Source organism: Microtus oregoni, unplaced genomic scaffold, assembly GCF_018167655.1.
Source record: "Microtus oregoni isolate MIOR12 unplaced genomic scaffold, Mior012 000016F_ref0000370, whole genome shotgun sequence".
Classification (NCBI taxonomy): domain Eukaryota; kingdom Metazoa; phylum Chordata; class Mammalia; order Rodentia; family Cricetidae; genus Microtus; species Microtus oregoni.
This window is the reverse complement of record NW_024543075.1, coordinates 21,373,061-21,399,502: the sequence shown is the minus strand read 5'-3', so window position 1 is coordinate 21,399,502 and position 26,442 is coordinate 21,373,061. Positions and strand designations below refer to the sequence as shown.

Here is a 26,442-nt window from a genome sequence, read left to right as displayed (position 1 = left end):
ACCCAAGGTCCACATGGGCCAACAGTCTTGTTCTATACATAGCTCTTCCTTCCTCTAGCATCTCTGGCCTTCTCTTTTTCTGTCGCAGTGGTGAACGTGACTTCCAGCCTCCTCGTTTTCACCTTCTGTCAGCAAGTCACAGAGAAAGGGCACTTTCCACACCCAGAAATCCCGAGTCAGTGAATGTGGCCTGAGAGATGGAATGTCTGCTGAGCAAGGTCCTGCGCCTCAAAGGTTGGGGAAGATACTGTTTTGGGGACTGGTGGGAATGGGTGGCAGTGCTACCCAGCTCGTGTGAACTGGGGTTAGAGGAAGGACGGTTTCCCCAAGCATAGTCAGGGTGCTATTGTTAAATGAAGGAAGAGGTAAGTCTTAGCAGATACCTGTCAAAGAGAAGGAACGGGAGAGAGACTGTAAGAGAGAAGAGGCTGCTGAGGGTCACAACCATTTCTACTGGAACGAGACTAAAACCAACGAAGGGCATACCTGTAACCCTATGGAGGCTTCAGCAGGAGAGTTCCAAGAGTGAAATGTGGCATATATGATTCAATGGACTATTATTGGTCATCAGAAGAAGAGGAATGCTGAGACCTGCAGCATGGATGAACCCTGGGGACAAATATGATTCCACTTAGACGAGGTGCTTAGAGCAGTCGGGTTTGCACAGATGAAAAGAACTGTGGCCTCTGGGGACCTGACAAGGGGGAATGGGAAAGTATATTAAATTTGCTTTATGAGTTTGACTTTCACAGGATGGGATGGTTTTGGAGATGGATAATGGTGATGATTGTACGACAGTAAATGTACTTAATGCCATCAAACACTACACTCGAAGAAGGCTAAAATGTCAACTGGCAGCGGTGGCCCACAACCTGTAGTCACAGCACTTGGGAGGTGAAGGCAGGGGATCAGAAGTTCAAGACTAACTTCGCCTATATAGCGAGATCAAGGCTAGCTCACACCACATGCGGCCCTGTCTCAAAAAGGGCTAGTGATGGTATATGCCTTCAGTCCCACATACACAAGGGCTGGCAAGCTGGCTCAGTGGGTTAAGGCACTTGCTGCCAAGCCTGAACACATGAGTGGGATTCCTGGGGCCCACATGGTTAAAGGACGGGACTGACTCCTGCAGATTGTCCTCTGACCTCTACATGTATGCAACGGCATACTCAAGCATGTGTACACACGGCCACACCAACAAACACTTAATTAATGAGTGAGCTAATTAATTAGAAAAGAAGAAAGACTTTTCACTAGATATTCTGGTTTGCTCCTTTAATCTCAGAAATGGAGAGGTAGAGGCGGGAGAGTCTATGAGTTCCAGGCCAGCCTGAGCTACATAGTAAGACTCTTTCTCAAACAAACAAATGAACAAACAAGTTAAGACGATGAATTTTATATTATACAATGATAAAATAGATGAGCCATTCTAGCTGGGTCTGGGAAAAAGAGCTACGTTTGCCCTGTGCCTTTAACAATATGTTGATCTAGAACTCTCCTCATGGTCTACAATCAGAAGAGGCCGAGGGGTGCTGGATGGATGTGGCAGAGTAGCTTAGATCCCCCAGCCCCATGACCACCATGACTGAAACTGTTTCTGAGCCAACAGTGAGATCATCAACTGCAAAACACCAGGTCACTCTCCCTGGCTGCTGGGATCTGCATGGGGACACAGACTCAGTCACTGGGCTGTGGATATCAGAAAAGGAGCCTTCTGCAAGAGTCAATTCTCCATATTCTAAACAAGTATTTTGCTGCAGGCAGTAAGATGTGGAGTGTGTGTGTGTGTGTGTGTGTGTGTGTGTGTGTGGTCTAGTTCTGGTAACCCAGGGTCTTTTGTATGCTAGGCAAATGTTCTACCATCAAGCTATATCCACGTTCTTGTTTTTTCCCACCCTTGAGACAGGGTTTGTCTGTATAACAGCTCTGCAGCCCTGGCTGTTCTGGAACTCAGCGTGTAGACCAAGCTGGCCTTGAATTCATAGAGATCTGCCTGCCTCTGTTTCTGGAGTGCTGGGACTAAAGGTGTGTACCACACACACCTGGCTCATCCCCATTCTTTTAAGAGACCATTTTGGCTGTCATTACTGGGAGATGCTTCTTGCTGGCATCTTGTTAAAAACAAAACAAAACTAAAAAAACCAGGGAGGCATCCAAACATCCTAGCACACACAGTCAGGTCTCTCATAAGGAAGACTTTCCCATTCCTAAATGTGGACAGTACTCGCATCCACACGCCCATACACACTCACGCCCTCACCTATACCCTCCTAGGTGCCTTCCTGGTCTTCGTTAATTTTCAATGAATCACAAGAAGTTTATAGCATAAAGATATACTTCTAAAATTATCCTGTTGCATAACACCCTTTAAAGCTAAGTCAGGCAATCGGAATGAGTGTGTTTGGATCTGGCTGGGGTTCTGCTCGGGGCACAGGGCGGCGGAGGGAGGGCAGAGGGGCACCCGTGAACTATTCCCTCACTAGGGTGCAGATATGAGAAGTTTAACACACAACAGACTTTCTGGAGGCTGTAACGAGCGTTGGGGATAAGGACTGGACGACATACAAGGAAAAGAAGGCTAATATGCTGATATGATATTTAAATGAATACTTGACATTTCTAAGTTTCTGGAAAAGCACCACCATCTGAGAATGCTGTAGTTGGACACATTTGATCAGAAACTGGAATTTCCATTTCGTTGACCAAGATTTTCTGTCAAAAAAGTCAGAAAAATAAAAACAGAACCAGAGAAGTGTAATTGTTTATTCTCCTCCCTGCTTCTCCTCCCTTTTTGCTTTTTGGATTTTGTTGTTTGTTTGTTTGTTTGTTGAGACATGAGTTGCTTATGCAGTGTGGCTGACTTCAGGCTGCTGATCCTCCTGCATCAGCGCTGGGATGACAGGGCTTCTCCACATTCAGCTCTCCCCGCTGCATCCAGGGTTTTGCCCTAGCCAGCTTCTGTACGGATGCGTGACGCTTGTGTGTTTCAGCTTCAATTCCTTCCTAAAGTTGTGGGTGGGCATGTGCTCTGGCATGGATGGAGAGGTCAAAGGGTAACGTGTGGGGATCATTTCTCTCCATTGGCCATGTGGGTCGTAAGGCCAAGCTGGCGGGCCATTGCCTTTCTCCCAGAAGTCCTCTCACCAGCCCTGGTTTTGGTCTTATGTTTATTGCCCTACCAGAGCTTCATGTACTCAGGTTGGCACTGAAGTTTTTATGTAGTCAAGGCTGGCATTGAACTCCTGATCCTCCTGCCTCCACCTCCCAAGTGCTGGCATTATAGCTATTGCTACAGTACCTGGCTGAATTTTTTTATTATTATTTTTTGAGACAAATAAGGTCTCATTATGTAGTCATAGCAGGCTTGGAAGTTGCTCTGTAGACCAGGCTAGCCTGGAACTCAAAGAGATCCACCTGCCTCTGCCTCCTAAGTGCTACGATTGAAGGCGTGTGCCACCATACCCAGCCCAATTTTAAGTTTTTATTCATTTTTTGTTGTTGAGACAGGGTCTCATGTGGCCCAGGCTGGCCTTGAACTCACTCTGTAGCTCAGAATAACCGTAAAGTTACGCTCCTCCTGTTTCTGCCTCCCACCTCCTGGGCTTAATGGGCAACCGCCATCTCCCCCAGGTGTTATACCCAGCAGCGGTACTTAAACTCACCAAGTAGTTCAGTGAGCCTTTTCACCTTTCCATTTTAAAACAAGTCTAGGACTGGGGAGATGGTTCAGTGGATAAAGTGCTTGCCAGTGTTCATACCTCCAGAATCAGGATATGAAGACAGAAACGTGTCCAGCATTGTGGAGGCAGAAACAGGGAATACCCTGGGCAAGCTGGATGGGTAATGCATAGACTAACTGACCAGCAAGTCGAGAGATCTTGCCTCAGTAAATAAAGAGCAACATCGGAAGACAGCCAGTGTTAACTTTGGGCCTACACAAACACACTCATGTGTACACACCACTTACACATACACACCAAGGAAAAGAAAAAGTCTAAAAGGCTGATCTGGTTTTGGTAGCACACGCCTATAACCCCTATACTTGGAAGGCAGAGGCAGAAGGACCAGGAATTCAAGATCATCTTCTGCTATAAAATAAGTTTGAAGCTAGCCTGAACTACACAAGACCTTATGTCAGAAAATAATGGCAACATCAAAACCTTCCACAACACCCCTGAAATAGTCTGTCTTCAACCATTTGACTTTGCGATCCTACATTGTCATCTACAAAGTCCATAGTTAGAAATACACAACCAAATTTCCCCTCAAAATTAAATTGAAAACAAAAACTCGTAATGCTTTATGCCAGTTTTCAACATTTTGCTGGGCCACATTCATAGCTCTCTGGGGTGCATGTGGCCTGTGGGAGATGTGCCAGGAAGGTTGTCTATGCATTCATTGTTCATGGGTTTATAGACCCTCAGTCTATTATTTTTTTTTAAATAAGAAGCCTTAAGACTTAACATTTATTTTTTCCATTTGCCATCTTTTTTTCCATTAACCAACCTTTTTTCTATTATTGGGATAAAATATTAAACTCTTCTTTTGAAGAAAAATGTATTTTTCTCATTATGTTAGACTTTTTTTTTTCTGCAGAGCTTGGAGATTTTAGAGAAGAAAAAGAATAAAATAAATTTAGAAGCTGGCATAGTGTCTCTTACTTGCAATCCCAGCACTCAGGAGACTGAGGAAGGAGGGTCTTGAGTTCAAGGCCAGCAGGGGCTCCAGAGTGAGGCCCTCTTTCAGTAAAACAAAGCAAGTGTGTAGAGGCAGCTAAGCTCCATGGGAGAGCCATGGAGATGGCATCTGGTCTTCAGTGAGCGGCAGTCTCTGAACCTTGGCTCCCTGTCTGGCTGCCTCACAGGACAGGCACGAGGAGTAAGTAGGGTGGTGTTTGTTAACTGCTCTGTGCAGTAGACTTGGCTCAGGACTACTGATCATTAACTGGTATTGCTATGTTAACAGTGTAATGACCGCAATAATAATAGGCATAGCAAAGGTGTCTGGTTTTCCATTCTTTTTTGAGAGAAATACAGAGGGAGAGAGAGAGGGAAAGAGAGAAAGAAAAGGAGAGAGAGGAAGAGGGAGAGAAAGAAGGAGAGAAAGAGGGAGAGGAAGAGGGAGAAGAGGGACAGGAAGAGGAAGAGGGATATTTACTCTATGACTCAGGATGGAACTTTTGTTGATTCTTCTCCATTAGCCCCCTGAGTGTTGAAATTACAGGCGTGAGTAATTACACCTGGCTGAAGGACTCTGATTTTAAAAGATGGGTTTTCACTGTGCAGTTCTTCTAATTTATGGGGATAAATATTGCCCTCAATGGCTTCAAAACTGAATTCTGTACTCTCTTCTTTGAGGCTATACGTTTACCTCTAGTGTCCCTCTTTATGTCCAGAACGACATGCCCAAAATAGAAGCAGTGTGTATCTAGAATCTGACTGGGGTTATTTTTAGCTCTTTACTGAGGTGAACACACCCAGAAAACCTGTTGCCACAGCATTGTCAGTTGTCCCACAGCAAGCACACCCACCCACCATCCACACTGTGCCACAGTTTCCATGTGCTCTGGCCTGGTGACCTCCAAAAACCTACAGGACTGCCAGCTTTATTCAACTGTTGCATTCTGCGGTCTACGGGATGTCTTCTTTTGTGACCGCCTTCTTTTTCTTCATTTTGAGATTCATTTACTCATTAACTAAGACGCAGGATCCTCACTTCCCCTAATGCTTCTCTCATCAAAACATTATCATGTTTATGTGTGGTATCACATGTAGGCCGCAATAAAGCTGTTAATATTTATTAAGTCTAGTTGAGATTAAGTCTAGGTGAGACCTGGAGAATTGGAATAGGCTTTCACCAGAATCGGGGAACAAGGAGGTAGAGGAAACAGTCTGTCTACAGCTTCAAAGGAAGAGTGGAGCTCAGGGGTATTGAGGACCCCGACTGTAGTCAGGCTTCTGGAGTAGACAGGCCATGCTCTGTCCAAATATTTTCCGAATTGTCACACCCCAGCTGTGCCCTGTGTTTTTCTATGAACATAAGAATACATGAATAACGATGTCATCACTATTCAACTGAATATCCTCTTGCATCTGGGAGGTTTTTAGGGCACGTATAAATGTATGTGTATATATGTGTGTTTGTGTGTGTGTGTAAGTTTGTGCATGTACACGTGTGTTCTATTACATGTACATGAAGGCGTGTTTGCTTGTGTGTGCAAGCAAATGCAGAGGCCCGAGGTTGACACTGGGAGCCTTCCTTGATCACCCCCCAAACACTCACGTAGGCAGAGCTGGCCAATGCAGTCATTCTGCTGGTCAACTTACTCCAGGGATCCCCCTCTGTCTTCTGAGCACTGGGGCTACAGGCAGACTACATGGCTATGCAGTGTTTATGATGGTTCTGAAGATCTGAACTGTGGTCCTCACACTTGCATGGTACGTGTTTAGCTGCTAGCTGTCACCCCAGCTCATGGGAGTTTTATGTCTACAGATTTTCAAATCTGAGACTTGTTGAGCCTGTGCATATATACACCCACATAGTTAGTAAATACTGCAAGGCTGTGTTTCAATGTCTGCCTGTGCCTTTCCCCCCATTGTACAGCATTGGTTGGTGATTGCTTTAAAGTCTACCAATCTAACATTGAAAAGGTTATTTTATTTTTTCCCATGAAAATGCTGCCTTTTTATGTTTATTGACCCTTTGGTCTCTCTTTTCTTTTATTTCCTTTCTCCTCCATCTGTGCTGACCACGGAATCTTGCCCAAGCCTTCAACCACTGAGTTATTACCTCGAGTCCCGACTTTGGATTGCATGGAAACGCTTACTCCGCTGAGCCATCTCCACAGTCCCTACCATTCATCCTTCCTTGTCTTTTGTGAGACAGGGTCTCACTATGTATCCCTGGCTGTTCCAGAACACTGTTTGTAGACCAGGCTGGCCTCAAACTCACAGAGACCCTCCTGCCTCTGCTTCCCAAGTGCTGAGGTTAAAGGTTTTCACCACCACCCAGGCAGTTTCTCAGATTTTGTAATCAGACTGGGCATGGCTATTCTCATTTCTTCTTCGTTACTTTTCATGGGAATTTGTTTTCTTTTAAATAATTTTTAGCTCTTATTTTTTTTATTTACTTGGACATCTGTATGTGTCTTATGAGTGTATACAGTGTATATGTAGGGGTGGATGCCAGAAGAGGGAGTGGGGTCCCCGCCCCGGCCTCCGGCTGGATTACAGGCAGATGTGAACCACCTGACTGAGTGCCGGGACTTGAACTCAGGTCCTCTGGAAGAGCAGCCAATGCTCTAAACTACTGAGCCATATCACCAACCCCAGACATTTGGATTTTTATCATGGTGACTGCTATAAAATCAACTTCATGAAGAAAGAGATCCACCGCCATTAGAAGGCAGGGGAGGATAGCCAGACTGTTGAGCTGGATGGAGTTGTCTTGAGCTAGTCTCAAAATAGCGTCTGAGAGACACTGAAGAGGATCACTGTGTTTTCTCTAGAATGTTCGCAGCCTTTCTGTGAACTTGCAAGAGCTCCCCCGGTCATGCCCCGGCACACAGTCTGGCGACTGCAGGGTAATCGACTAGATCTGGAGTGGATAGTCCAGGGTTTGATCTGGTGTCGTGGTCATGATGTCATCACAGATCTGACCACATTCTTGCACGAGCAGAATAGCTGTCCGTGCAAGAAAAGCGGAGGACAATGTCCCCTCAAATGCTAACTGCTTTTGAGCTCCACCTGCGCCTGGTGGTGGGGTACAGAGACATTTTAAGGTAGTAGCATCTAAATAAGAGTAAAATAGAGGCCTTGGTTCTATATCATCCAGCTGTGAAGTCACTGGGAAAATCTGATCACCCTAGCCTACTAGGATCTTTGTGGTTTGAGAGACCACACTGCGCGTGGGCTCTTCCAGACACTTGGCAGTTCTCAGGGTGAAAACATGCTGCTTAACTAGAGACTCCCCAGCCACTTGCTTTGGAGTTGTGGGATCTAGGCTTGCCTTGAGTGGGGGAGGGGCATGTTTAGAGGACTAACAGCTGGTTGGCCCGGGCAGGAGTGAGAGAGGATATAGTCTGATGTTTGAGGGAGCTGAAGTGGGTCAGAAGAGTCGAAGGAGAACAGCAGGGCCAGGCATGAGAGCACGGTGTGTGCTCAACTGTGTGGGCCCTGTGGTGTGAGATGAATCAGGGCATAGGGTGGAAGGGCTGTGTCGCTGGCCAAGGGCTGCCATTTGAATGTGAAAAGCCTCCTGTGCTCTCCTGTGTTTGAGCTCTTGGTCCCCAGCTGGTGGGGCTGTTTTGGAAGGCTGTGAAACCTTTCTCGAAGGTAGGTAGCAACTTGACACTGAGCCTTTGGCCCACTTCCGGGCCTGTTCTCTGCTTCCTGGTGGCGGATGTAATGTGACCAGCCACTAGCAATCTGCACAGTGCCTTCTCTGCTACGACAGATGGTGCTCCTTCCTAACTGTAAGCTAAGATAGGCCCTTCCTCCGTTAAGTTGCTTCTTTGTTGGAGACAGTCACTGGACGGACAGGGCAGGGAGCAACCACGCTAGTGCTTACACAGTGCCTTTCTTTGTCTTCCCGGGCCCATAGCTGGGCTGTTTCTCAGATCCTTCTCCAGTTAGGTGAAGTCAGGTAACCAAGTTCTAGCACATAGGTATACCTGGAAGAGACTTATTTCCAGACCCAGCCCATAGCAATCTCTTTCAACATTTACTGGAGGGCATCCCAGGGCAGCAGCATGGGGAGCTCAAAGATGGAAGTATCCTGGTATCCCAGTGACCACTTAGTGGAAAACTTTGTAACAGTTCTGTCAGCAATGAACCCATTATTATTATGTTAAGGCATTGAAGTGTTGGCGGACATGTTTGTAATGGCACTTAACGTACTCTCACAGAAGCCATAAAGGCTACTATTTTCTTGGGCCCTATCTCAATGTATTTGTACAACAAGCCTATGGGAGTGAGTCCCTCCCATATACTAGAAGGGGGAATTGGACCCATGCTGGCACTGGGTGAAGAAGAGTATTCTGCTCCTCAAATACAGACCCAAGTACCAAACTGTGCCGTACTGGCTCCCAGCAGTAAAGGAATGGATGAAAACCAGGTAGGCATGGGGACTGGGTGAGGAGTTACTTCAGTCTGTCTGTCTGTCCGTTTGTCCATCCATCTATCTTTCTGTCTGTCTATGTGTATGTCTCTGTGTGTGTGTGTGACAGATTACATGTGGACAGCCTTGTGCGTTATTCTGCATCTTCTACTTTGCTCTTTGGAGACAGGGTCTTTTCTTATTGGATGCCTTGTGTACCAGGCTCGCCAGCTCACTAATGTCTGGGGATTCTCTTGCCTCTGCCTGCTGTTGCTGTCCTGTTTCTGCCTCTCTGTGTTGTAGGAACTTGGAGATTAGAAACTTGCTGGACCACTTCAGGTTTTATGTGATTTCTGGGGATTCAGACTCAAGTTTCACGCTTACCCAGCAAGGCCTTTAGTTGCTGTGTCTTCTGCCCATTCCTAGTTAGAATTTTTAGAACAAGCAGTGGCGCTGGTCTGGGAGGAAGCAGAAGAGAATTGCAGTGGGAGCTGCATGGGGAGAACGCGTGGTGACTATCTTATCTTGCTGCTCACAGGAACGCAGAAGGAAGGCCGAAGAAGCCTCTCGTACAGTGTGATGCTGCGGGGGGAGGAGGCAGGTCACAGAATGGAAGATAATTGGTTGGCATGAAGGTAAGGCCAAACCTTTGGCTACGCAAAGATGCTCAGGGGAGGCCTGTCGGGGCTCTGGCTTGCAAGGCAGCCGACACACTGCTCAGTCTTTGTCTGGGTGTATCCACTTCTGTCCTGGAGTGGATACTTGTAATCTGCACCACTGTGTTCAAGTTCTTTAATCTCTTTGTGCCTCCTTCAATCATCAAAAAGTACGGACAATGAGTAACAAGACTTATCTCAGGTCTGCTGTGATAAGACTCAGTGTGCCAGTCACGTGTAGTGCGCTCTTGGCAAGGGGTAGAAATGGCCTTTAGACTCCCCAGCCTTTATTATTAGTCTTCTGTCTCTGTGCACAGACACTCAGATTAGAGCTCTCAGCCCAGCAGAATCCCAAAACTCAGCGGTTAGGACGGTGATGGGTTCACAGTAGCTATTTAAATATCTGTGAGACAATCTAAGAAGAAAGCTCATTGTACCTTCTTCTTTCCCTCCCCCCTTTCCCTTTCTCCCTCAGCCTCTCCTGGACTCTGTTAGTCCATCTGATGATCTACTTTTCTTCAAAGCTGACAAAGTAAACCTGAGCTTACAGTCTTTCCTTCCAATAGTGGCAACGTATGCGTGACATAAAATGTACCTCTTAACTATCACAAGTGTGCAGTTTAGTGGCATTGAGTATCTCTAACTGTTTCATCCATCTCTGCCACTCATATCTAGAATATTTTCAATCCCACAACAAAAACCCAAGTTCTCATTGAACAATAACCCACTCTACTCCAGGCTCTGGAAAACACTGTTTTTTTTTTTTTTTAAAAAAAAACATTTATAGATAGATAGACAGACAAACAAACAGAAAGACAGACAGACAGTATTTGTCTAGAGGTCAGAAGACAACTTGCAAGAGTTGGTTTCCTCCCTCCACTTTGTAGGTCCTGGAGGTCAAACTCAGTTATCAAGTTAGGAAAAAAACGACTTTACCCACTAGGCCATCTTGCTGCCCCCTCTCCCCTACTTTTTTTCTTTTTTTAAGACAAGATCTCATATAGGCAGGCTGCCCTCAGACTTCCTCTGTAGCCAAAGATGGCCTTGTGCTCTCTCCTGTGCCCACCTCCCACGTGCTGGGATTACATGCGTGTATTAGCATGTCTGGGTCTGTGTGGTGATAAGGAGAGGGCCCAACCAGGGCTTCCTGTGTGCTAAACAAGCCCTTAGCCGAGTCCCATCCCGGCCCCATTCTTCTTTCTTTCTGTATTTATAAATGTGTCTGTCTGGGTGCATAATATGAGAGGAATTACACGGTCCTTTTGTAAGATCTCACTGTTTTTATAATGATAGGCTATGGCATCCCGAAAAAGCACTTTCTCTTCTGTGGCATGCCGTACGGATAGTACCTACATCATGGAATATTCACCAGGTGAACGCGAGACAACCTGTACAAGGCTGTGAGCCGGTTCCTGTCACATACAAGTGTGCGGCGTAACATCCAAGTATGTAGTCTCAAGTTGATGGACATTATTATGTGTGCACTGCTTCATACGATTTTTATGATAGGTCTTACAGCTCTGAGGAGAAAGGCTTCCCCTACGGAAGTGATACAGTCTTGAGGGGAAAGACTTCCCCAATGGGAGTGTTACAGCTCTGAGGGGGAAGGCTTCTCCAATGCAAGTGTTAAGCTCTGCTTGTGTGTGTGTGTGTGTGTGTGTGTGTGTGTGTGTGAGGGGGATGGGGGTGGGGTTCCCCACTGCTCTGAGAGGAAAGGTATCCTGACAGTTGGTATCCAAAGAATACCACAAAGTCCCACTGCCCAACAAACCTCATACAAGACACTGGGAGAATGACTGACTGCCTCTGCTCAGGTGAGAACTGAGCAGAAGACAGGGTTTACATAGGCCTTCTTGGGGAACAGAGCTTTCCAGGGTGGAGATTTCCAGGTGGAGATTTCCAGGGTGAAGATTCCCAGGGTGGCATTACAGGGATTTCCAATCTTGATCTTGGGCTTTCTATTCTGTGGGGTGGAGCTTGGCTGTTTCTGGAGCGGCTGGGGTCTTTATGGCAGTTAGAGATTTTGTGGGCAGAGCCTGGTTGTTGGAGGTCCTCAGGGGCCGGGGCTTGGCCACTTGTGCCATGAGGGGCTTCTAGACATATTCGGAGTTAATTCGGGAATATATCTGGAGCTGCCTTGAGCCCTTCTCACGTCGGTTCACCCAAACCTTGTACGGATGCCGTGACAGGGTTCAGTCCCTGTCATCTGCAGATAAAACAGCCGAGGGGAAGGAGTTGAGTGGCACTCAGTTGCATGACTAGCTCCTGACTTCATACTGGGCTGGGGGTTAGATGCAGGCGGTCTGAGTTGGTGGGGGAGGGGCGGGGAGGGCATCTCATTGGTGGTGCCCTGGCTTCCAGTATGTGAGGCTGTAGGTCCCACCCATCACCGGGTTTCCAAAGCCCACCAGCTTTACCACACACAATAGTGTCACATTGTGTCTACTGCCCCAGGCAGCCAGCCGTCATCTACACACACACTTGCTGGATCAAGTTATGAGGATGAGCGTGGAAAAGGTCCTAGGTGGCGAGAGGACCTTTGAGGACAGAACGATAATGGTAGAGGGGTTGGCTGCTACTGACTGTGCAGTTCTCTCCTGGTGGGGCCCTCCTCATGCCTGTGCACACACGCTGGCCACCTTTGGACCCTGGAGAGAGGAGGCACCATGGAAGGGGCCATGGAGAATGCTCAGCACGTGATGCAAGCAGGCCACACCTTTCCCGTGTTTGGCACCAAGCCCGGCAATCATTGATCCCACGTGGCCCTTGCCCTGTTGAGATTAGAAAAAAAAAAAAGTTTACCCTTCTGGGGCACCTCCCATCCAGGCTTTATTGCTTTCTGGACACCTTTGGGGAACGTCCCCAATCCTTTAAAAGCTGCTGTCTGTAGCGGACCGGTCTCTGTCCTGGAGATAAGGGCACACATTCTAGCGTAGCTAGTGTGCTGCTCCTGGTAGTTCCGGCTTGGACCTTCTTGCACTGATGTCTGGGGAGGTGAGTTTGTTGCCTGGGCAAAGGTACCAGGGTTGGGGATGGGGACTTCAGATTGGGGGCCGCTGCCACCCGTGTTTCCTCTCTTTTTCCCTACGGCAGACGCCGATGTGTGAGGTGGACCTAGGTGGGGGCAAGGTGAAGGAGACCAGCATGGCTAGCAGATGCCGTGTGTCCTGTTATGAACGATACGTACAGCCGTGTATGGTGGAACTTTTGGGCTCTGCCCTCTTCATCTTCATCGGGTGTCTCTCGGTCATTCAGAACAGTCCAGACACTGGGGTCCTGCAGCCTGCCCTGGCTCACGGGCTGGCTTTGGGGCTCGTCATCGCGACCTTGGGAAACATCAGGTGAGACCAGCCCCCAGCAGTTAGCCTAATGCTAATACGAGGAGCTCTTGGGTACCCATTTGGGGGTCTTACAAATATGGAGTGGGGTCATCTAGCTCGGCAGCCTGTGATTTCTGTGGGCAGGTCACCCTCCAAGCCTGTTAAATGGAAATAATACTGTAACTGTATTTCAAAGTTATTTTCCAAGCCAACACACACCTATTACTAACTACGCCTCCGCTCTATACCAAGCCCCCTTCTGATGCCATTCTGTTCTCATAAACCCATGGAATAGGTCGTGTTATTTCCCCTGTTCTGTTTGTTCTTCTTGGGGCAGGGGAGTGTTTTGTTTTTGCGAAACAGAAAGTCCACATCATTGGTAAGAGGTACATGCTAGAGGGGGTGGAGCCAGGAGTCAAGTTCAAGTGTCTGACTCTAGCTCCCAAGGCTGAGTGCCTCAGGAGAGTGTGGGGTGCTGTGGAAGTGGATTAGGAAAAGCACAGCAGCATAGAAGATCCAGCCAGGTTTTGTTTATCCACTGTGGTACACAGAAGGCCACTGGGGCTCTACTCCCACAAGAGGGTTTTTTTTTGGGGGGGGGGATGGTAGAAAGATGACCCTTCTCTTGTTTGGCTTTTATCTGGCTCAGTGGATGGGTTGGAGGGAGGAGTTTCCTAAAAAAGCCAACTGTAATAGTGGATATCGTGTTTGGGGCATCTGACTGGGTGAACTGGGATAGGGTTATTCTCTGTCTAATCTCACTCGAAACCAGATCTGAGTGAGGACAGTGACACACTGTTCTCTGGAAAGCAAGAATGACCACTCTGCTGTCTCTTTAAATGTCCAAGGGAGGCTGTGAGTGGGATGGAAGGCACGTAACCCATCTAGGTGGGCCTTGTGGTTTCCTGGCTGGGTGAAAAGGTGAGCCACCAAGCCTGTGTGCCAGACATAGAAGATGGCAACCGCTGGGTTCAGTGAAGCCCCGAGTATGACTAGCAGGCAGAGATTCACACTGAACACACACCAACGTCTTGGTTTTGCAGTTTACTATTGTGGTGTGCCGATGTGGATCCTGGCCCCGTTTCTGGAGGACTGGAGCAAGCTCTGAGGGGTCTGGGGGAATTCGTGGATGTTCTCCCTATGTGTTTGTCCCCAAGGCCACCTAGGGTCTGTCCACCCATCCCCAGCTCCCTCTGAGCCTCCATCCCACCACAAGGCTCTTTTGGGAAAATGGGGGATTTGCTGCAATTCTGCTTACAGCAGGGCTCAGACGGTCCAGCCTGCAGGCCCAGCTTGAGGGACAGGCTAGCGTACATAGTCTCACCTCATGGTGAGCCTTGGACCTGGCCTCAAGGCTTCCTTCTCCTCTTGGTTGTAGTGGTGGACATTTCAACCCTGCTGTGTCGCTGGGAGTCACCCTGATTGGAGGCCTCAATGTCATGCTGCTTCTTCCCTATTGGATCGCCCAGCTGCTTGGGGGACTGATTGGGTCTGCCTTGGCTAAGGTTGGTGATCCCCGCTGGAACTGGTCTGCTGGCTTGTCTCCGATGGGATTCCCTTCACCTCCCCAACTCTTGGGTTGATGTTCAATTTATGCTTGAAATCCTTCCACCAATCAAAAAGGCTAGTCCTGGGGCTGAGGAGATGGCCCAATGGTTAAGGGCACTGAATGCTCCTCTAGAGGATGTGGGTTTGATTCCCAACACCCACCTGGCAGCTCACAACCAGCTGGACCTCCAGTTCCAGGAGTCCCGCATCCTCTTCCTGCCTCTGTGGTTTTCAGGCATCCATCTGGGACACAGACATACATGAGCACAAAACATTCATACACACAAAGATAAATAAAAAATATTTTTTTAAAAACCAAGCTCTTCTTAGCTGCAGGCTCCCCATCCGCCAGCACTGGCAATGGAATGTAGGGCCTTCAGTATGCCAGAGAACTGCTCTGCCATAGAATGCCATCCCCAGGCTGGGCCAAAGATTTTGTAGCTCTACACATAATTCCACGGGCTTCTTCTGCCTGCTCTCCCTCCTTATCTCCTACCTCCCCTTCTTCCTTTCCTCCTTCCCTCCCTCCCTCCCTCCCTCGGTGCTCCCTCCTCCTTTCCATTCTTCCCTTCCTCCCCTCTTCTAATGCAGCAGTGCCTGTTCCCCTGAGGCTGACCCTTTCAACCCCTCACTCAGCCTTCCTCAAAGCCTGCAGGTCCTGCCTGACACATCTTCCACTTCCAGAGCTCATGAGGCAGGCCAGTTTTGTGCTCTTTCCCTCAAAGGGGATTATATAAAGCAGCAGAGGCTTTTGGACACAACACCTGTTAACCTCAATTTTTAGATGAGCAAAGCAAGGTTCAGAGAGGTCTTGTAGCTCCCAAAGTCACACATACAAATGAGAGGAACTGGGTGCTGGCGTGGATATGTCCAATTGCAGTTGGGTTGGAGCACATGCCTGCTTGGTAGACCCCTGTGCCCAGCTCCCAGCGTCTCTCTGTCCTAGACTGAGTGGTTTTTCTCCACAGGCGGTGAGTCCCGAGGAGAGGTTCTGGAATGCAACTGGGGCAGCCTTTGCAGCAGTTCAGGAGCAGGGGCAGGTGGCAGTAGCCCTGGGGGCAGAGATCATTCTGACGATGCTGTTGGTATTGGCCGTGTGCATGGGTGCTGTCAACGAGAAGACCAAGAGTCCGCTGGCCCCATTCTCTATTGGCTTATCTGTCACTGTGGATATATTGGCAGGGTAAGTGTCCCTCAGCAGTGTGATGACCATGCCCAGATGTGGGCCCACATCAGGGCTGAAGACTACATCTTCAGTTGCCAACAGGGGCCAGGGAAGCGTGGCAAATGGAGACAGTGGGCTGGTTTGGGGCAGGAGACGGGCAGTGGTGGGGTATGTGGCATCAGACAGTGCTAGGTGATTTTTGGCAGTGTGGGAATGTGGTGACCCTTCTCCTTCAGTTAGGGCTAAGTCAGAGACCTGGATTTTTATAAAAGTTCCTAATTTCTGCAGTAGAAATAAAACATTTCCTCAGGACATCAGTCTTACCAAAAATTTCCTCTACCCACCTATTTTATTTTGAGCCTCTTGTTCTGGGAGGCATTAAGGAGACAAAGTTGGGTAAGGAATCATTTTTCCCTTTGTTCAGGTAGCCCAACAGGTTCAGAAAGGCAAGAAATGACGTAGGGTCACGGAGAGTCTAAATAAAGTGACAGACCTGGGACAGTCACCCACAATCTGATGACGTGTGTAAGAGGTCACTTCCAAAAGTTCAGTTCCTTCCTTCCTTTTGGAGACAGAACCAAACTTTTCTCAGTGTTCAGGTCTCTTTGCTACCTTGGGTGCGCTGGGAATGCAGATCAATAGTAGCGGTGCTTTTCTGCCCTCTAGTGGCACTTGCGTTACTTACAAGTGTGCTCTACCACTCGGACAGGCTTTGGGTACAGAACCCAGTGAAGGCTGCAGGGCCCAGCCTGAAGGCATGGGGTCTGCAGACAGAGCCCAGAGTTAGAGGCACACCTTGTAATCAAGCCTCCTCTGATGAGCCTGGGGTACATGCCCCCTTCTGGAGGAGGAGGGCACAGATCTGTGGCATGAGGACCTCAATGGGGCCGTCACGCTACAGTGAACATCAAGACACGCACGTTTTGTCATCTATTCCTAGCTACAGCCTATGGGCTGGGCACTTTCATTTCATGCAGAGAGGTTAGACAAAGGTTACAGAGTAGAATTGCCTGGACTGGACTTTGAATGTAGGTCAACTGGATTCCAAAGTGAGGGATGTTCCTCGAACTTTGCTTTATAGACTTTGGAAAGGGATGTTTCCATTATTAACTCCTGTCATGACTAAGCAGCTGTTTTTTTTTTTTTTTTTTTTTTTTGCTGGCTATTGTTCTAGAATGTGTGGGGAGTGGCCTGTATGAAGGTCACATAGGAATCACCCTTTGCCTTTTACAGTCTCTGAGATCCACCCAGGAGCCCCTGGGAGTTTAGAGGGGGTGTCTGGGTGGGTGAACTGTAGATCTGATTAAGGGTGTGGATTTGAGGTAGGCCCTTCTGAGATGCTGGTGTATCTGTGTCTGCAGGGGTGGAATCTCCGGAGCCTGCATGAACCCTGCTCGTGCCTTCGGACCCGCCGTGATGGCTGGCTACTGGGACTTCCACTGGGTCTACTGGCTGGGCCCCCTCCTGGCTGGCCTCCTTGTAGGACTGCTCATTAGGTAGGAGGGCGTCAGGGAGTCTCCAGCTGGTAGACTGACCCTCGCTAAACTGGCCCTGTCTCAGGCCATTGGCTCCAAGTGACAGAAATTCTCTTCATAAGGGGACTGACTCTTGGAGTTAGAAGTGATGTTCATGAGTGGCTCTGGCTCCAAGTAGTGCTCAGACATATTTCTGGGGACTTGGAATATCTCATAGATTTTCCTTTCCCATGGGTGGGCTTCACATTTAGACAGTCTTGAAATTTTTTCTTTCTTTCTTTCTTTTTTTTTTTTGATTTTTCGAGACAGGGTTTCTCCGTAGCTTTTGGTTCCTGTCCTGGAACTAGCTCTTGTAGACCAGGCTGGCCTCGAACTCACAGAGATCCGCCTGCCTCTGCCTCCCGAGTGCTGGGATTAAAGGCGTGCGCCACCACCGCCCGGCGAAATTTTTTCTTTTTCTTTCTTTCTTTTCTTTCTTTCTTTCTTTTTTTTTTTTGCACAATATATTTAGATCATACTCTTTTCCCCTTGAGGCACCAACTCCTCCCAGGTCCTTCCCATTTCCCTTGACTGCATCTAAGAGGGTTGGATCTGGGCTGGCTGTGTGGCCTTCTTGTACAGCAGCACCCTGCAGTGCAGTGGCCTCAGGCCATGCTCAGGGCCTGCTGTAAGACACCACTAATCACTCTGTTGCTGATTTCTGAATGGCCACCACAAACGTCCTTCTGCCTGAGGGGGCTGAGCTCAGGGAACCACCTGTATACAGAGTTCTGGGCCCAGGGATTGGTAATGGGAGCTGGGTCTTTCTTCCAGGGGAATGGAGACCTTACAGGACAATTTATTTTTAGGCTCTTCATTGGAGATGAGAAAACCCGCCTAATCCTAAAGGCAAGGTGAAGCGCTGCTGGTGGCGTCCTCACTGCCTGGTGTCCTCCTCATTGCCTGGTGTCCTCAGCTGCCTGTCCTGAGCCAAGGACAGGACAATCGGATCCTTTCCTGCAGGGCTGAGCTCAGAAGAGCTACTATGGCAACAGCTGACCTTGGCCTGGCTTCTCAGGCAGACAGGATGCTGCTATGTCTTGCACATGCTCCCAGAACTTGGATTTCCTTTGTGTCCATGGATTGCAACTGGGAATGGATGGGCCAGCAAGGCCTAAAGACAGGTGGAGACCACACAGAAAAAGAGTTTTTCTTCAGAGGGCAGGTCACAGGGGAGATGAGCATGTGGAGAAAGTGGTTGCTAAAGCAAACTGCTCTCTCTCCCTCCCTCTCTCTCTCTCTCTCTCTCTCTCTCTTCCTTCTCCCCTCCCCCCATATATATATGTTGGGTTTGGAACCCAAGGTCTTATGCATACTAGGTGAGCACTTTGCTACTGAACCTCCTGCTCTCCCTACCCTCTTTCCCCTTGATCCCACTGTTACAGAGGGGATTTCAGGAACCCAAAGACCTCCTGGCTTCCCCACCTGCCAATGTGACTTCGTATTAAATTAAAAGTGTTTCCTTCCCACTGTCTTGTTGACAACTCTTTCATTGAAGACATGGATACGGATTGGGAGGAAATAAAAGCCTGGTGGAGCTGCAGAGTCTGGCTAAGCCTAATGGAGGCTGTTTTCTAGAGCCAATGTAGGTACTTAAGTCTGGTCCCACTCAGAGCCTATCTGCGCTCAGGCTGACCCACTGTACACTCAGCCTGGAGCACCATGTTTTTTTTTCTTAGACTCTAGCCAGAAGACCCCGCTGAAACTGAAGGTAGAGCCCAGGGCCTTGATGAATGCCCAGTGCTGTCTGGATATGGACCAACCCACATCCATTGCACTCCACTGGGGTGAGGTGGGGATGGGGCAAAGCTGAAATTAAACTGAAAATCCAGACGCAGTTCACATACCTATGAACACCTGAATTTTGGCAAAGAAGCTAAAAATACACACTGGAGCAAAGACAGCATCTTCAACAAATGATGGTCAAACTGGATGGCTGCAAGTAGAAGAATCATGTAGATCCACACTTATCATTCTACAAAACTCAAGTCCAGATAGACCAAAGACCTCAACGTAAACCCAGATACTTTAATCTGACAGAAGAGAAAGTGGGGAATAATTCTGAGCTCAGTGACACAGGAAAGGACAGCACAGGCATTGAGAACAACAATCAATAAAAAGGATCTTATGAAACTGAAAAGCTTCTGTGTGGCAAAAGACACCTTGATTTGGACAAAGTAGCAGGCCACAGAATGGGAAAGAGCTTTACCAATTACACACCCAGTAGACCGTTGGTGTCTTAAGTATATATAGAACTACAAAGACTGGACATCAAGAAAACAAATAAAAATGGGGTACAGGACTAAGCAGAGAGTTCTCAGAAGATGAAACACAAATGGCTGAGAGACACTTTAAGAAATGATGAATAAACCAGGAGTGGTGGCACACACCTTTAATCCCAGCACTTGGGAGGATCTCTGTGAGTTTGAGACCAGTAGGGAGTTCCAGGACAGCCAAGACTACACAGAGAAGCTGGGAAAGAAAGAAAGAAAGGAAGAAAGAAAGGAAGAAAGCCATTTTCATTCCAACTACCATTTACATAGCTAACTGAACACAGAGAAGTCGAGCTAGTGTCTAACTAGAGGTTTCACCCCCACTTCTAGTAGTAGTGTTCACAGTACTAGAAGGTACCAGAGGAGAGAGGTAACCATCACCCCAGCTGTAAACCCTGAGATGTACAATAGTGGCCTGCCTGCACGGAATGCCGGTGCACTAGTGGCACAATGTTGTAGGAGTAACCAACCACTTTCTGATTGGATTTAAGGCCCATCCATGAGGTGGAAGCCATGTCTGACACTGCTCAGGTGGCCAAGAACCTGAGACTAGGTCGGACAGTGGCCTTGGTGAAAACCAATGATTTTGTTTTGCTTAAGGAATTTAGCAATAACATGACTTCTAATGATGTTTTGCTGTCTCCAAGGGTCAGGGCCTTGTTCATCATCAGAGAAGCTTCCTCTTGTAGTGTAGATGGGAACCAACAAAGAGACTTACAACTGGACAGTGTGCAGAGAGTCAGAGATTTTGGAAAACTCAGTTCTAAATGGCATGTCTTCATCAAACCCCTCACTTCAGGGCACAGGAATCTATGTAGAAGAAGTTAGCAACACTTTATTTTTATTTGTTTGAGTTAGCAACATTTTTAAGAGCCAATGGGGATGGAGGACTCCAAGGAAACAGTGTCCTCCAGACACAACAGGACTGATGTACACATGACTGCACAGAGACTGTACCCAGCATACATAGTGCCTGTAGTTTCAAGCTGAATGGGGTCCCAGTGTTAAAGTGGGGAAGTGGACATGGGCTCCTCCCATCCCTAAATGAGAAGCTATCTGCAACTGACACTAGCTTGCAAAGTTAAAATTAGTTTTCTCCAAAGGAATCTCACTGGGTATTTTAATCATACTTCAGGGCAGGCTTCATGCCAAGAATTAGATGGCCAACACAAAACTAACTCAGTGGTAATTTTGTAGATATTTGGTTTCATATTGCTTTGTTTGTATATTTTTTGTGTTCTTGATCTTTTGCTCATATGTTATGGTTTCTGATTTAGTGTTTTTTTTTCCTGTGTGAGTTTTTGTTTGTTTTGGAAATAAAGAGAGAAAGAAAGGGCATGGAGTTGGGTGGGTGGGTAGGACCTGAGAGAGTTGAGGGGGAGGAAAAGCATGGTCAGGATATATTGAAAAAAGTTTTCAACAAAAAGGAAAAAAAATTTTAAAAATCATGGGTCATTTATGAAAGAAAAGCATTTTGATACTATGGAGAAGCTCCAGGGAAAGACCATTTCAAATACAACAAAAATTCCCCCTATTTCTATAGGTTAAACAAAGTCCCCGGGGTAAAAGTGGAGGAAAGTCTCCATTACATTGGTGAGTACAAAGTCCACACTTATGCACAAAAATCTCCGTATCTATCTCTCTATCTTTAAAGTACCAAAATTCTGGGTGGCCATCATCAGCATCTTCAGGAAAAGGGCTGGAAATTAACAGGGCTTCTGAGGCTGGCAGGGTTCCTGTCTACCTGGACCCTCAGAATATGATCTTATTTGGAAATAGTCTTTGTAGATTCAAGTAAGGGACCTATCAGTATGAGACTATATTGGCATTGGGTGCTAAATACAGTGAGAGTTCTTGTAAGACAGAGAAAATGACACATGTCACATGGAATGCAGTTATTGAGCACACAGGAAAATGGGGAGACTGTCACAAGTCAACAACATGTGGAACCAGCAGAAAAGGGAGGAGGCAGGAAATCTTTCCTGTGGAGCCTTTGGAGGGGTCAGATCCTTGCGGATACCTCAACTTTATGTCTCTTGACTTCTAAAACTGTGGAAGAATAAATCTGTCATTTTACGTTCCAATGTTGACTGGGCGGTGGTGGCGCACGCCTTTAATCCCAGCACTCGGGAGGCAGAGGCAGGCGGATCTCTGTGAGTTCGAGGCCAGCCTGGTCTATAAGAGCTAGTTCCAGGACAGGAACCAAAAAGCTACGGAGAAACCCTGTCTCGAAAATCAAAAAAAAAAAAAAAAGTTCCAATGTTTGTGGAAATTTTTTTATAGCAGCCCCAGGAAACAAATGTGGGCAGGCACTCTTATTCTCCTCTTCCAGCAGCATTAAGAGACTTTGGAGCTACTCAAGGTCACAGTATATGGACAGATCAATTTGCTAAGATGAACTATGTTTGACTTCAGGGTCTAATTTCTGTTTCAGAGTAAGGGATTATTATGTCTTCTGCCTTGGATCTTGTCCATTTGTCCTCCATTAAAATGGGAACAGAAAGACATATATTATAACTTCGCACTTTAAGTTTACAATTGAGTTTCACAATCCAGTTTCCATTTTGTTTTCTTAACTATAATCCCAGCACGGATATGAATTCATCTTTTTAATTTCACATTATGTGGTTTAGTGTTTTCTCTATAGAAGGGTCTCAGAATGCACCACTCTTAGACACTTGAAATCTTGTATTCAGTTGCTATACTCAAGCTCTGTACTGAAAGGGAAGGTCAGAAGAACTGCCATACTGAGCTACACTTTTTGGCCACTTACTACAGAGACACATCTAGACACTGGCACTCTGTAGTGACCCAGCAATCAAAAGTCTTGAAGTCTTTGGATAGTATTGAAGTTTGTAGCACAAAGCAGCAGGTTATAAAATCCACGTGAGTCGGGTGGTAGTGGCAGTGCACGTCTTTAATCCCAGCACTTGGTAGGCAGAGGCAGCTGGATCTCAGCGAATTTGAGGCCAACATGGTCTAGAGAGCGAGTTCCAGGACAGCCAGGGCTATGCAAAGAAACCCTGTCTCAAAAAAAAAAATCCATGTGATGAGTGATAGAAACCCTTCACTTTGAATCTACTCTGTATTTAGTGGTTGGACTAAGCCATCTTACTGTGCCATTCTTCTTATGGTTTCTGGTTGTATAACTGAGAATATACATGCACAAAGCAGCTGACCTTCTACATTGATCATGATTGTTATGGTGAGAAAGGCTAATGGAAACCATAAAACTCTTCTATCAAAGCAGTGGTCAAGAGCAAGACTGTGAAAGGTTTGGTAGCATTCATCTGAGTTCGAGGCAAACCTGGGCTACATAGATCCTGTCTTCCATTCTCCAAATTAAAAAAAAGTGCAATACTATAAAGAATGACAGACTTATCCACCAAAAAAGGAACAGCATCCTTTTTTTGCATAGGATGTTTTGGGATAAAAGCACTTGGGAAATAGCTTAGCGAAAGAGGGAGTGTTCTGACAATTCTTCCAGAAGAGGAGTGAAAGATTTACCTATGTGAAAGATGCTCCCCTCACCAAGATGAGAGATAAGGAATTGGGGCTGAGAGATTTCTACACAGATCTTGTCAAAACCATGTGTCTCCCCGTGGCTCTCTCAGCCTAGTGATGTTGCTGAATCAGTACCCTCTTTCTCCTGGGTGGTAGACAAGCACTCAGGCTGTTATTTTTGGGGGCCTTTATCTGGAAGACCCTCCCACATACTGTTGCTCTTCTGCCATCTGTTTTATATTCTACCCTTCAGGCCCAGCGGGAGACACTAAGAGAATAAGTCTTCATTTTCTACAACTGTAGCTTTAGGGAAACAGCTAAGATCTCTTCCAGTTAATCTGGCATGCGACTCTTGTAGAAGCACATGTAGTATGTCTGTCCAACATCAGTTTTACCGTGGGAGTAAAGCAAACTATTGTTTGGGATAACGGCAATGGCAGTTGGAGGACTGCTGTATACGAATTCACATGTCCCTTCCTGCTGGCTATGGAGGGCAGATGTGAGCTGGCATGAAACTCAAGTTCTTTTTATTAGTTAAGGATTGGCCTTGAACTTCTTAAATATTCATTTTTATAAATAAAGACATCCTTCACATTATAGCAAACCAAAGATAGTCATTTATTTTAGACATTCCACATACAAGCTCTCAAGAAGACATCTAAGTAAACATTAATACAGAACGAAGACAGATGTCCATTTACACTTGCTCCTCGGATTAATTCAGGTGGAGATGGAGGCTTTGGACCACATGAATCATTGAGCTGCTCCTTCCACAGGGGTTTCCCTAATCCATGTATCTTGTCTGTCACTGAGCGCCAGAACTCACAAAATACTTTCTCCAATCAACCGATCCACCTTTGCCTTGCAGGGTGATAGGGAGAGGGAAATTTTCCTGTTACTGAACACAAGTGGCTTGTCCTTCCTCCTTACTAAGCAAGCTGGGCTGGCATTGCTATCATCTTCTTAAACCAGGAGATGGACTCAATGTGGCCCAGAGGTGGCATACAGTGGGTATGAATCTGGCCTTTCTATTTCTTTCATTTCATTTCTATGATGTTCCATGGCTTCATGAACATGTGCACTCCTGAAATTTTGGCAGTTAACTACTCAGAAAGAGAAGTTGTGATTTATCCAAATTCAGGAAGTAGTTACAATACCAAACTTCTTTTGGCTTCTGATCTAATACACATTCCTTGGTGGCAGGAAGCCCTGATCTATTTAATGCATGAGTTTTCTTCTTTACAAAAACATGTTTCTTTCCAGGTGAAAGAATTAGGCTGAAAATGTAACATAACCATCAGTAAGAATTAGCAAGGTATTTGTGGAAATTAATGAAAGCCTAGGCAGGAAATACAAACACAGTTTCTAAAATGTCTTTGCCAGAATGCCAGAAAATAAAGAATCTGTTTATACATATACCATTGTTCAAAAATAGGACTTGAGACAAGCTCCCAAAAAATATGACGGAGTAAAATAAATAGGTGTAGGTAGTTGGCTGAGGTGAACTGTTCTGTCGAGATTTCCAACATCCAGAGCAACGAAGCAGCAAGTTATAAAAATCACAGTGTTTCTAAGATTTAAAAAAAAGACCTGTTTTCTTCCTTGAAGTCCTTGGTATTGAGATCTATGGATCATTACAGAGTTGTGATAAAGATGTATTACTCAGGATGTGATCACTCATCCTAACTTTCATGCATTGGTTGACAAAAGAGAAACACACAAGCACCTTGGTTTAAGATGGTAGAAAGATCTGTTTCTTAAGAACGGAGAAAAGGACCACAAGATTAACACACATCCTAACAGATTGTTTAAGATTAGGATTACAGGTAGTTGAACACAAACCTATCTAGCTGTATCTTAGACACAGGAGACAATCACTTTGTCATGGTGGAGACAGAACAGGCCCTGGATCTTTCCTGTTGCTGGGAAAATGTATCAAAAAGTGGTGCTCAAACTGGTTTTCTATTTGCAATTTACAAAAGGTCCAGATGGGGTGACTGACCATCCACATTACCAAGGACTTAACTAGATTATTTTTTGCTGTAACACTTCCTTGCTGGAGGACAGTCACATGGTCCCCATCATTTTGTATGCCTCTCTGAGGTTACAACATGGTCTTCTATATAACAGTACATAAGTATTGGTGAACAAGCCATCTACTTTTTGAATCATGCTTCCACATAAGTATCAATCCTGTGTACATGTTACTAAGTGGCAATTTATACTAATGTGCATCTTTTCTAGAGCTGGAATTCTAGAACATCTACACAATTAAAAGCACAAGCCTACTGGCACCACACAATCTTACTGGTCTAGGCAGAGCACCAACATGAAGCTGCATGTACCATTAGAAGTCTCTAATTCAGACAATACACAGGAAATAAGCTACTGAGGTGTCAACAATTATAACATTTCCAACAAACACACATCACAAACAGTTACCAGCATTTACCTGAGTCACTTGCCTTCCAACAGGCTACATCCTATGTTGGCACCATAAAGTGCTTTTCTTTCTAGTGTCTACCCTCTTTGATACTTTGCTGAACGGGTCTCAAAAGATTCAAATATACTCACACAAATATCATCTCTAGATGTTATCAAACAAGAGAGCATCTGACAGGAACACAACCTAGCAAGAGCCCTGACTATGGTTCTCCTTCTACTATACTTGGGACTTCTTCCTCCCCAAAGCAAAGCTACACTGGGTTACCTATGTATTAAAGGTATGAATGCCACAGGCCTCATCTTCAAGTAACTGGTTTGGGAAGATCAAATTCTTGAATTTCATCTGTAATTCTATGAGTTAACTATTTACCCACCAGAAACTTTCTGGCAATATTTAGCTGATTAATGCCAGGGGTTATCAAAGACATTTCCCCCAGATGAGGAGGGAAATGGGGAAAATAAGGTGATTCTCTGGAGTGGAACTTTATAAACAGCTCTACCTTCACTGAGTGAACCACAGAGCTGTGGAATGATTTAGAACTCTCTAGTCAGGTTTATGATCCTAATAACAGGAACTAGAAGCTTCAGAACCAGAGGCTAGTACGTGTGACGTCAACTCTGGAAATGTAGTCTGGACTGAGGTAGTAGCTCTTTGATTTAAAGCAGGCCTAAATAGTCCATTAAATATTTCAGGTCTCACATCCTTCTTCCTTATAATCTTAAACTTTCAGAAATACTATTATATGACACTGAAATGTAGAGCTAGGCAGTTTAAAATATGCTAGCATTATCAATAGGTCTTCTTATAGGTTAAGAATCAGAGAACTGATAGGGTATAACTAGACTCTGAAGTCTGATTTTCTCTTAATGAGACAGCACTACCATGCATCCCCTCCCATCTGAGTGGGTCAAGGTAGTCTA

At 46.2% G+C, this 26,442-nt stretch overlaps 1 protein-coding gene across 1 annotated transcript; it reads left to right on the top strand.

Moving 5' to 3' along the window:
• The first annotated feature begins 12,599 nt into the window (after positions 1–12,599).
• Positions 12,600–18,765, top strand: Aqp8 (aquaporin 8). Its single transcript, XM_041667050.1, has 6 exons — positions 12,600–12,746; positions 12,846–13,093; positions 14,451–14,577; positions 15,589–15,803; positions 17,147–17,281; positions 18,109–18,765. The coding sequence occupies exons 1-6, from the start codon at positions 12,735–12,737 to the stop codon at positions 18,155–18,157; spliced, it is 786 nt and encodes a 261-aa protein (XP_041522984.1). The 5' UTR covers positions 12,600–12,734; the 3' UTR covers positions 18,158–18,765.
• Positions 18,766–26,442: the final 7,677 nt, after the last annotated feature.

Coding starts and splice junctions, on each gene's coding strand:
- Aqp8 (XM_041667050.1), top strand. Junction 14,578..15,588: donor TTGGGTCTGCCTTGGCTAAG/GTTGGTGATCCC, acceptor TTTTCTCCACAG/GCGGTGAGTCCCGAGGAGAG. Junction 15,804..17,146: donor ACTGTGGATATATTGGCAGG/GTAAGTGTCCCT, acceptor CTGTGTCTGCAG/GGGTGGAATCTCCGGAGCCT.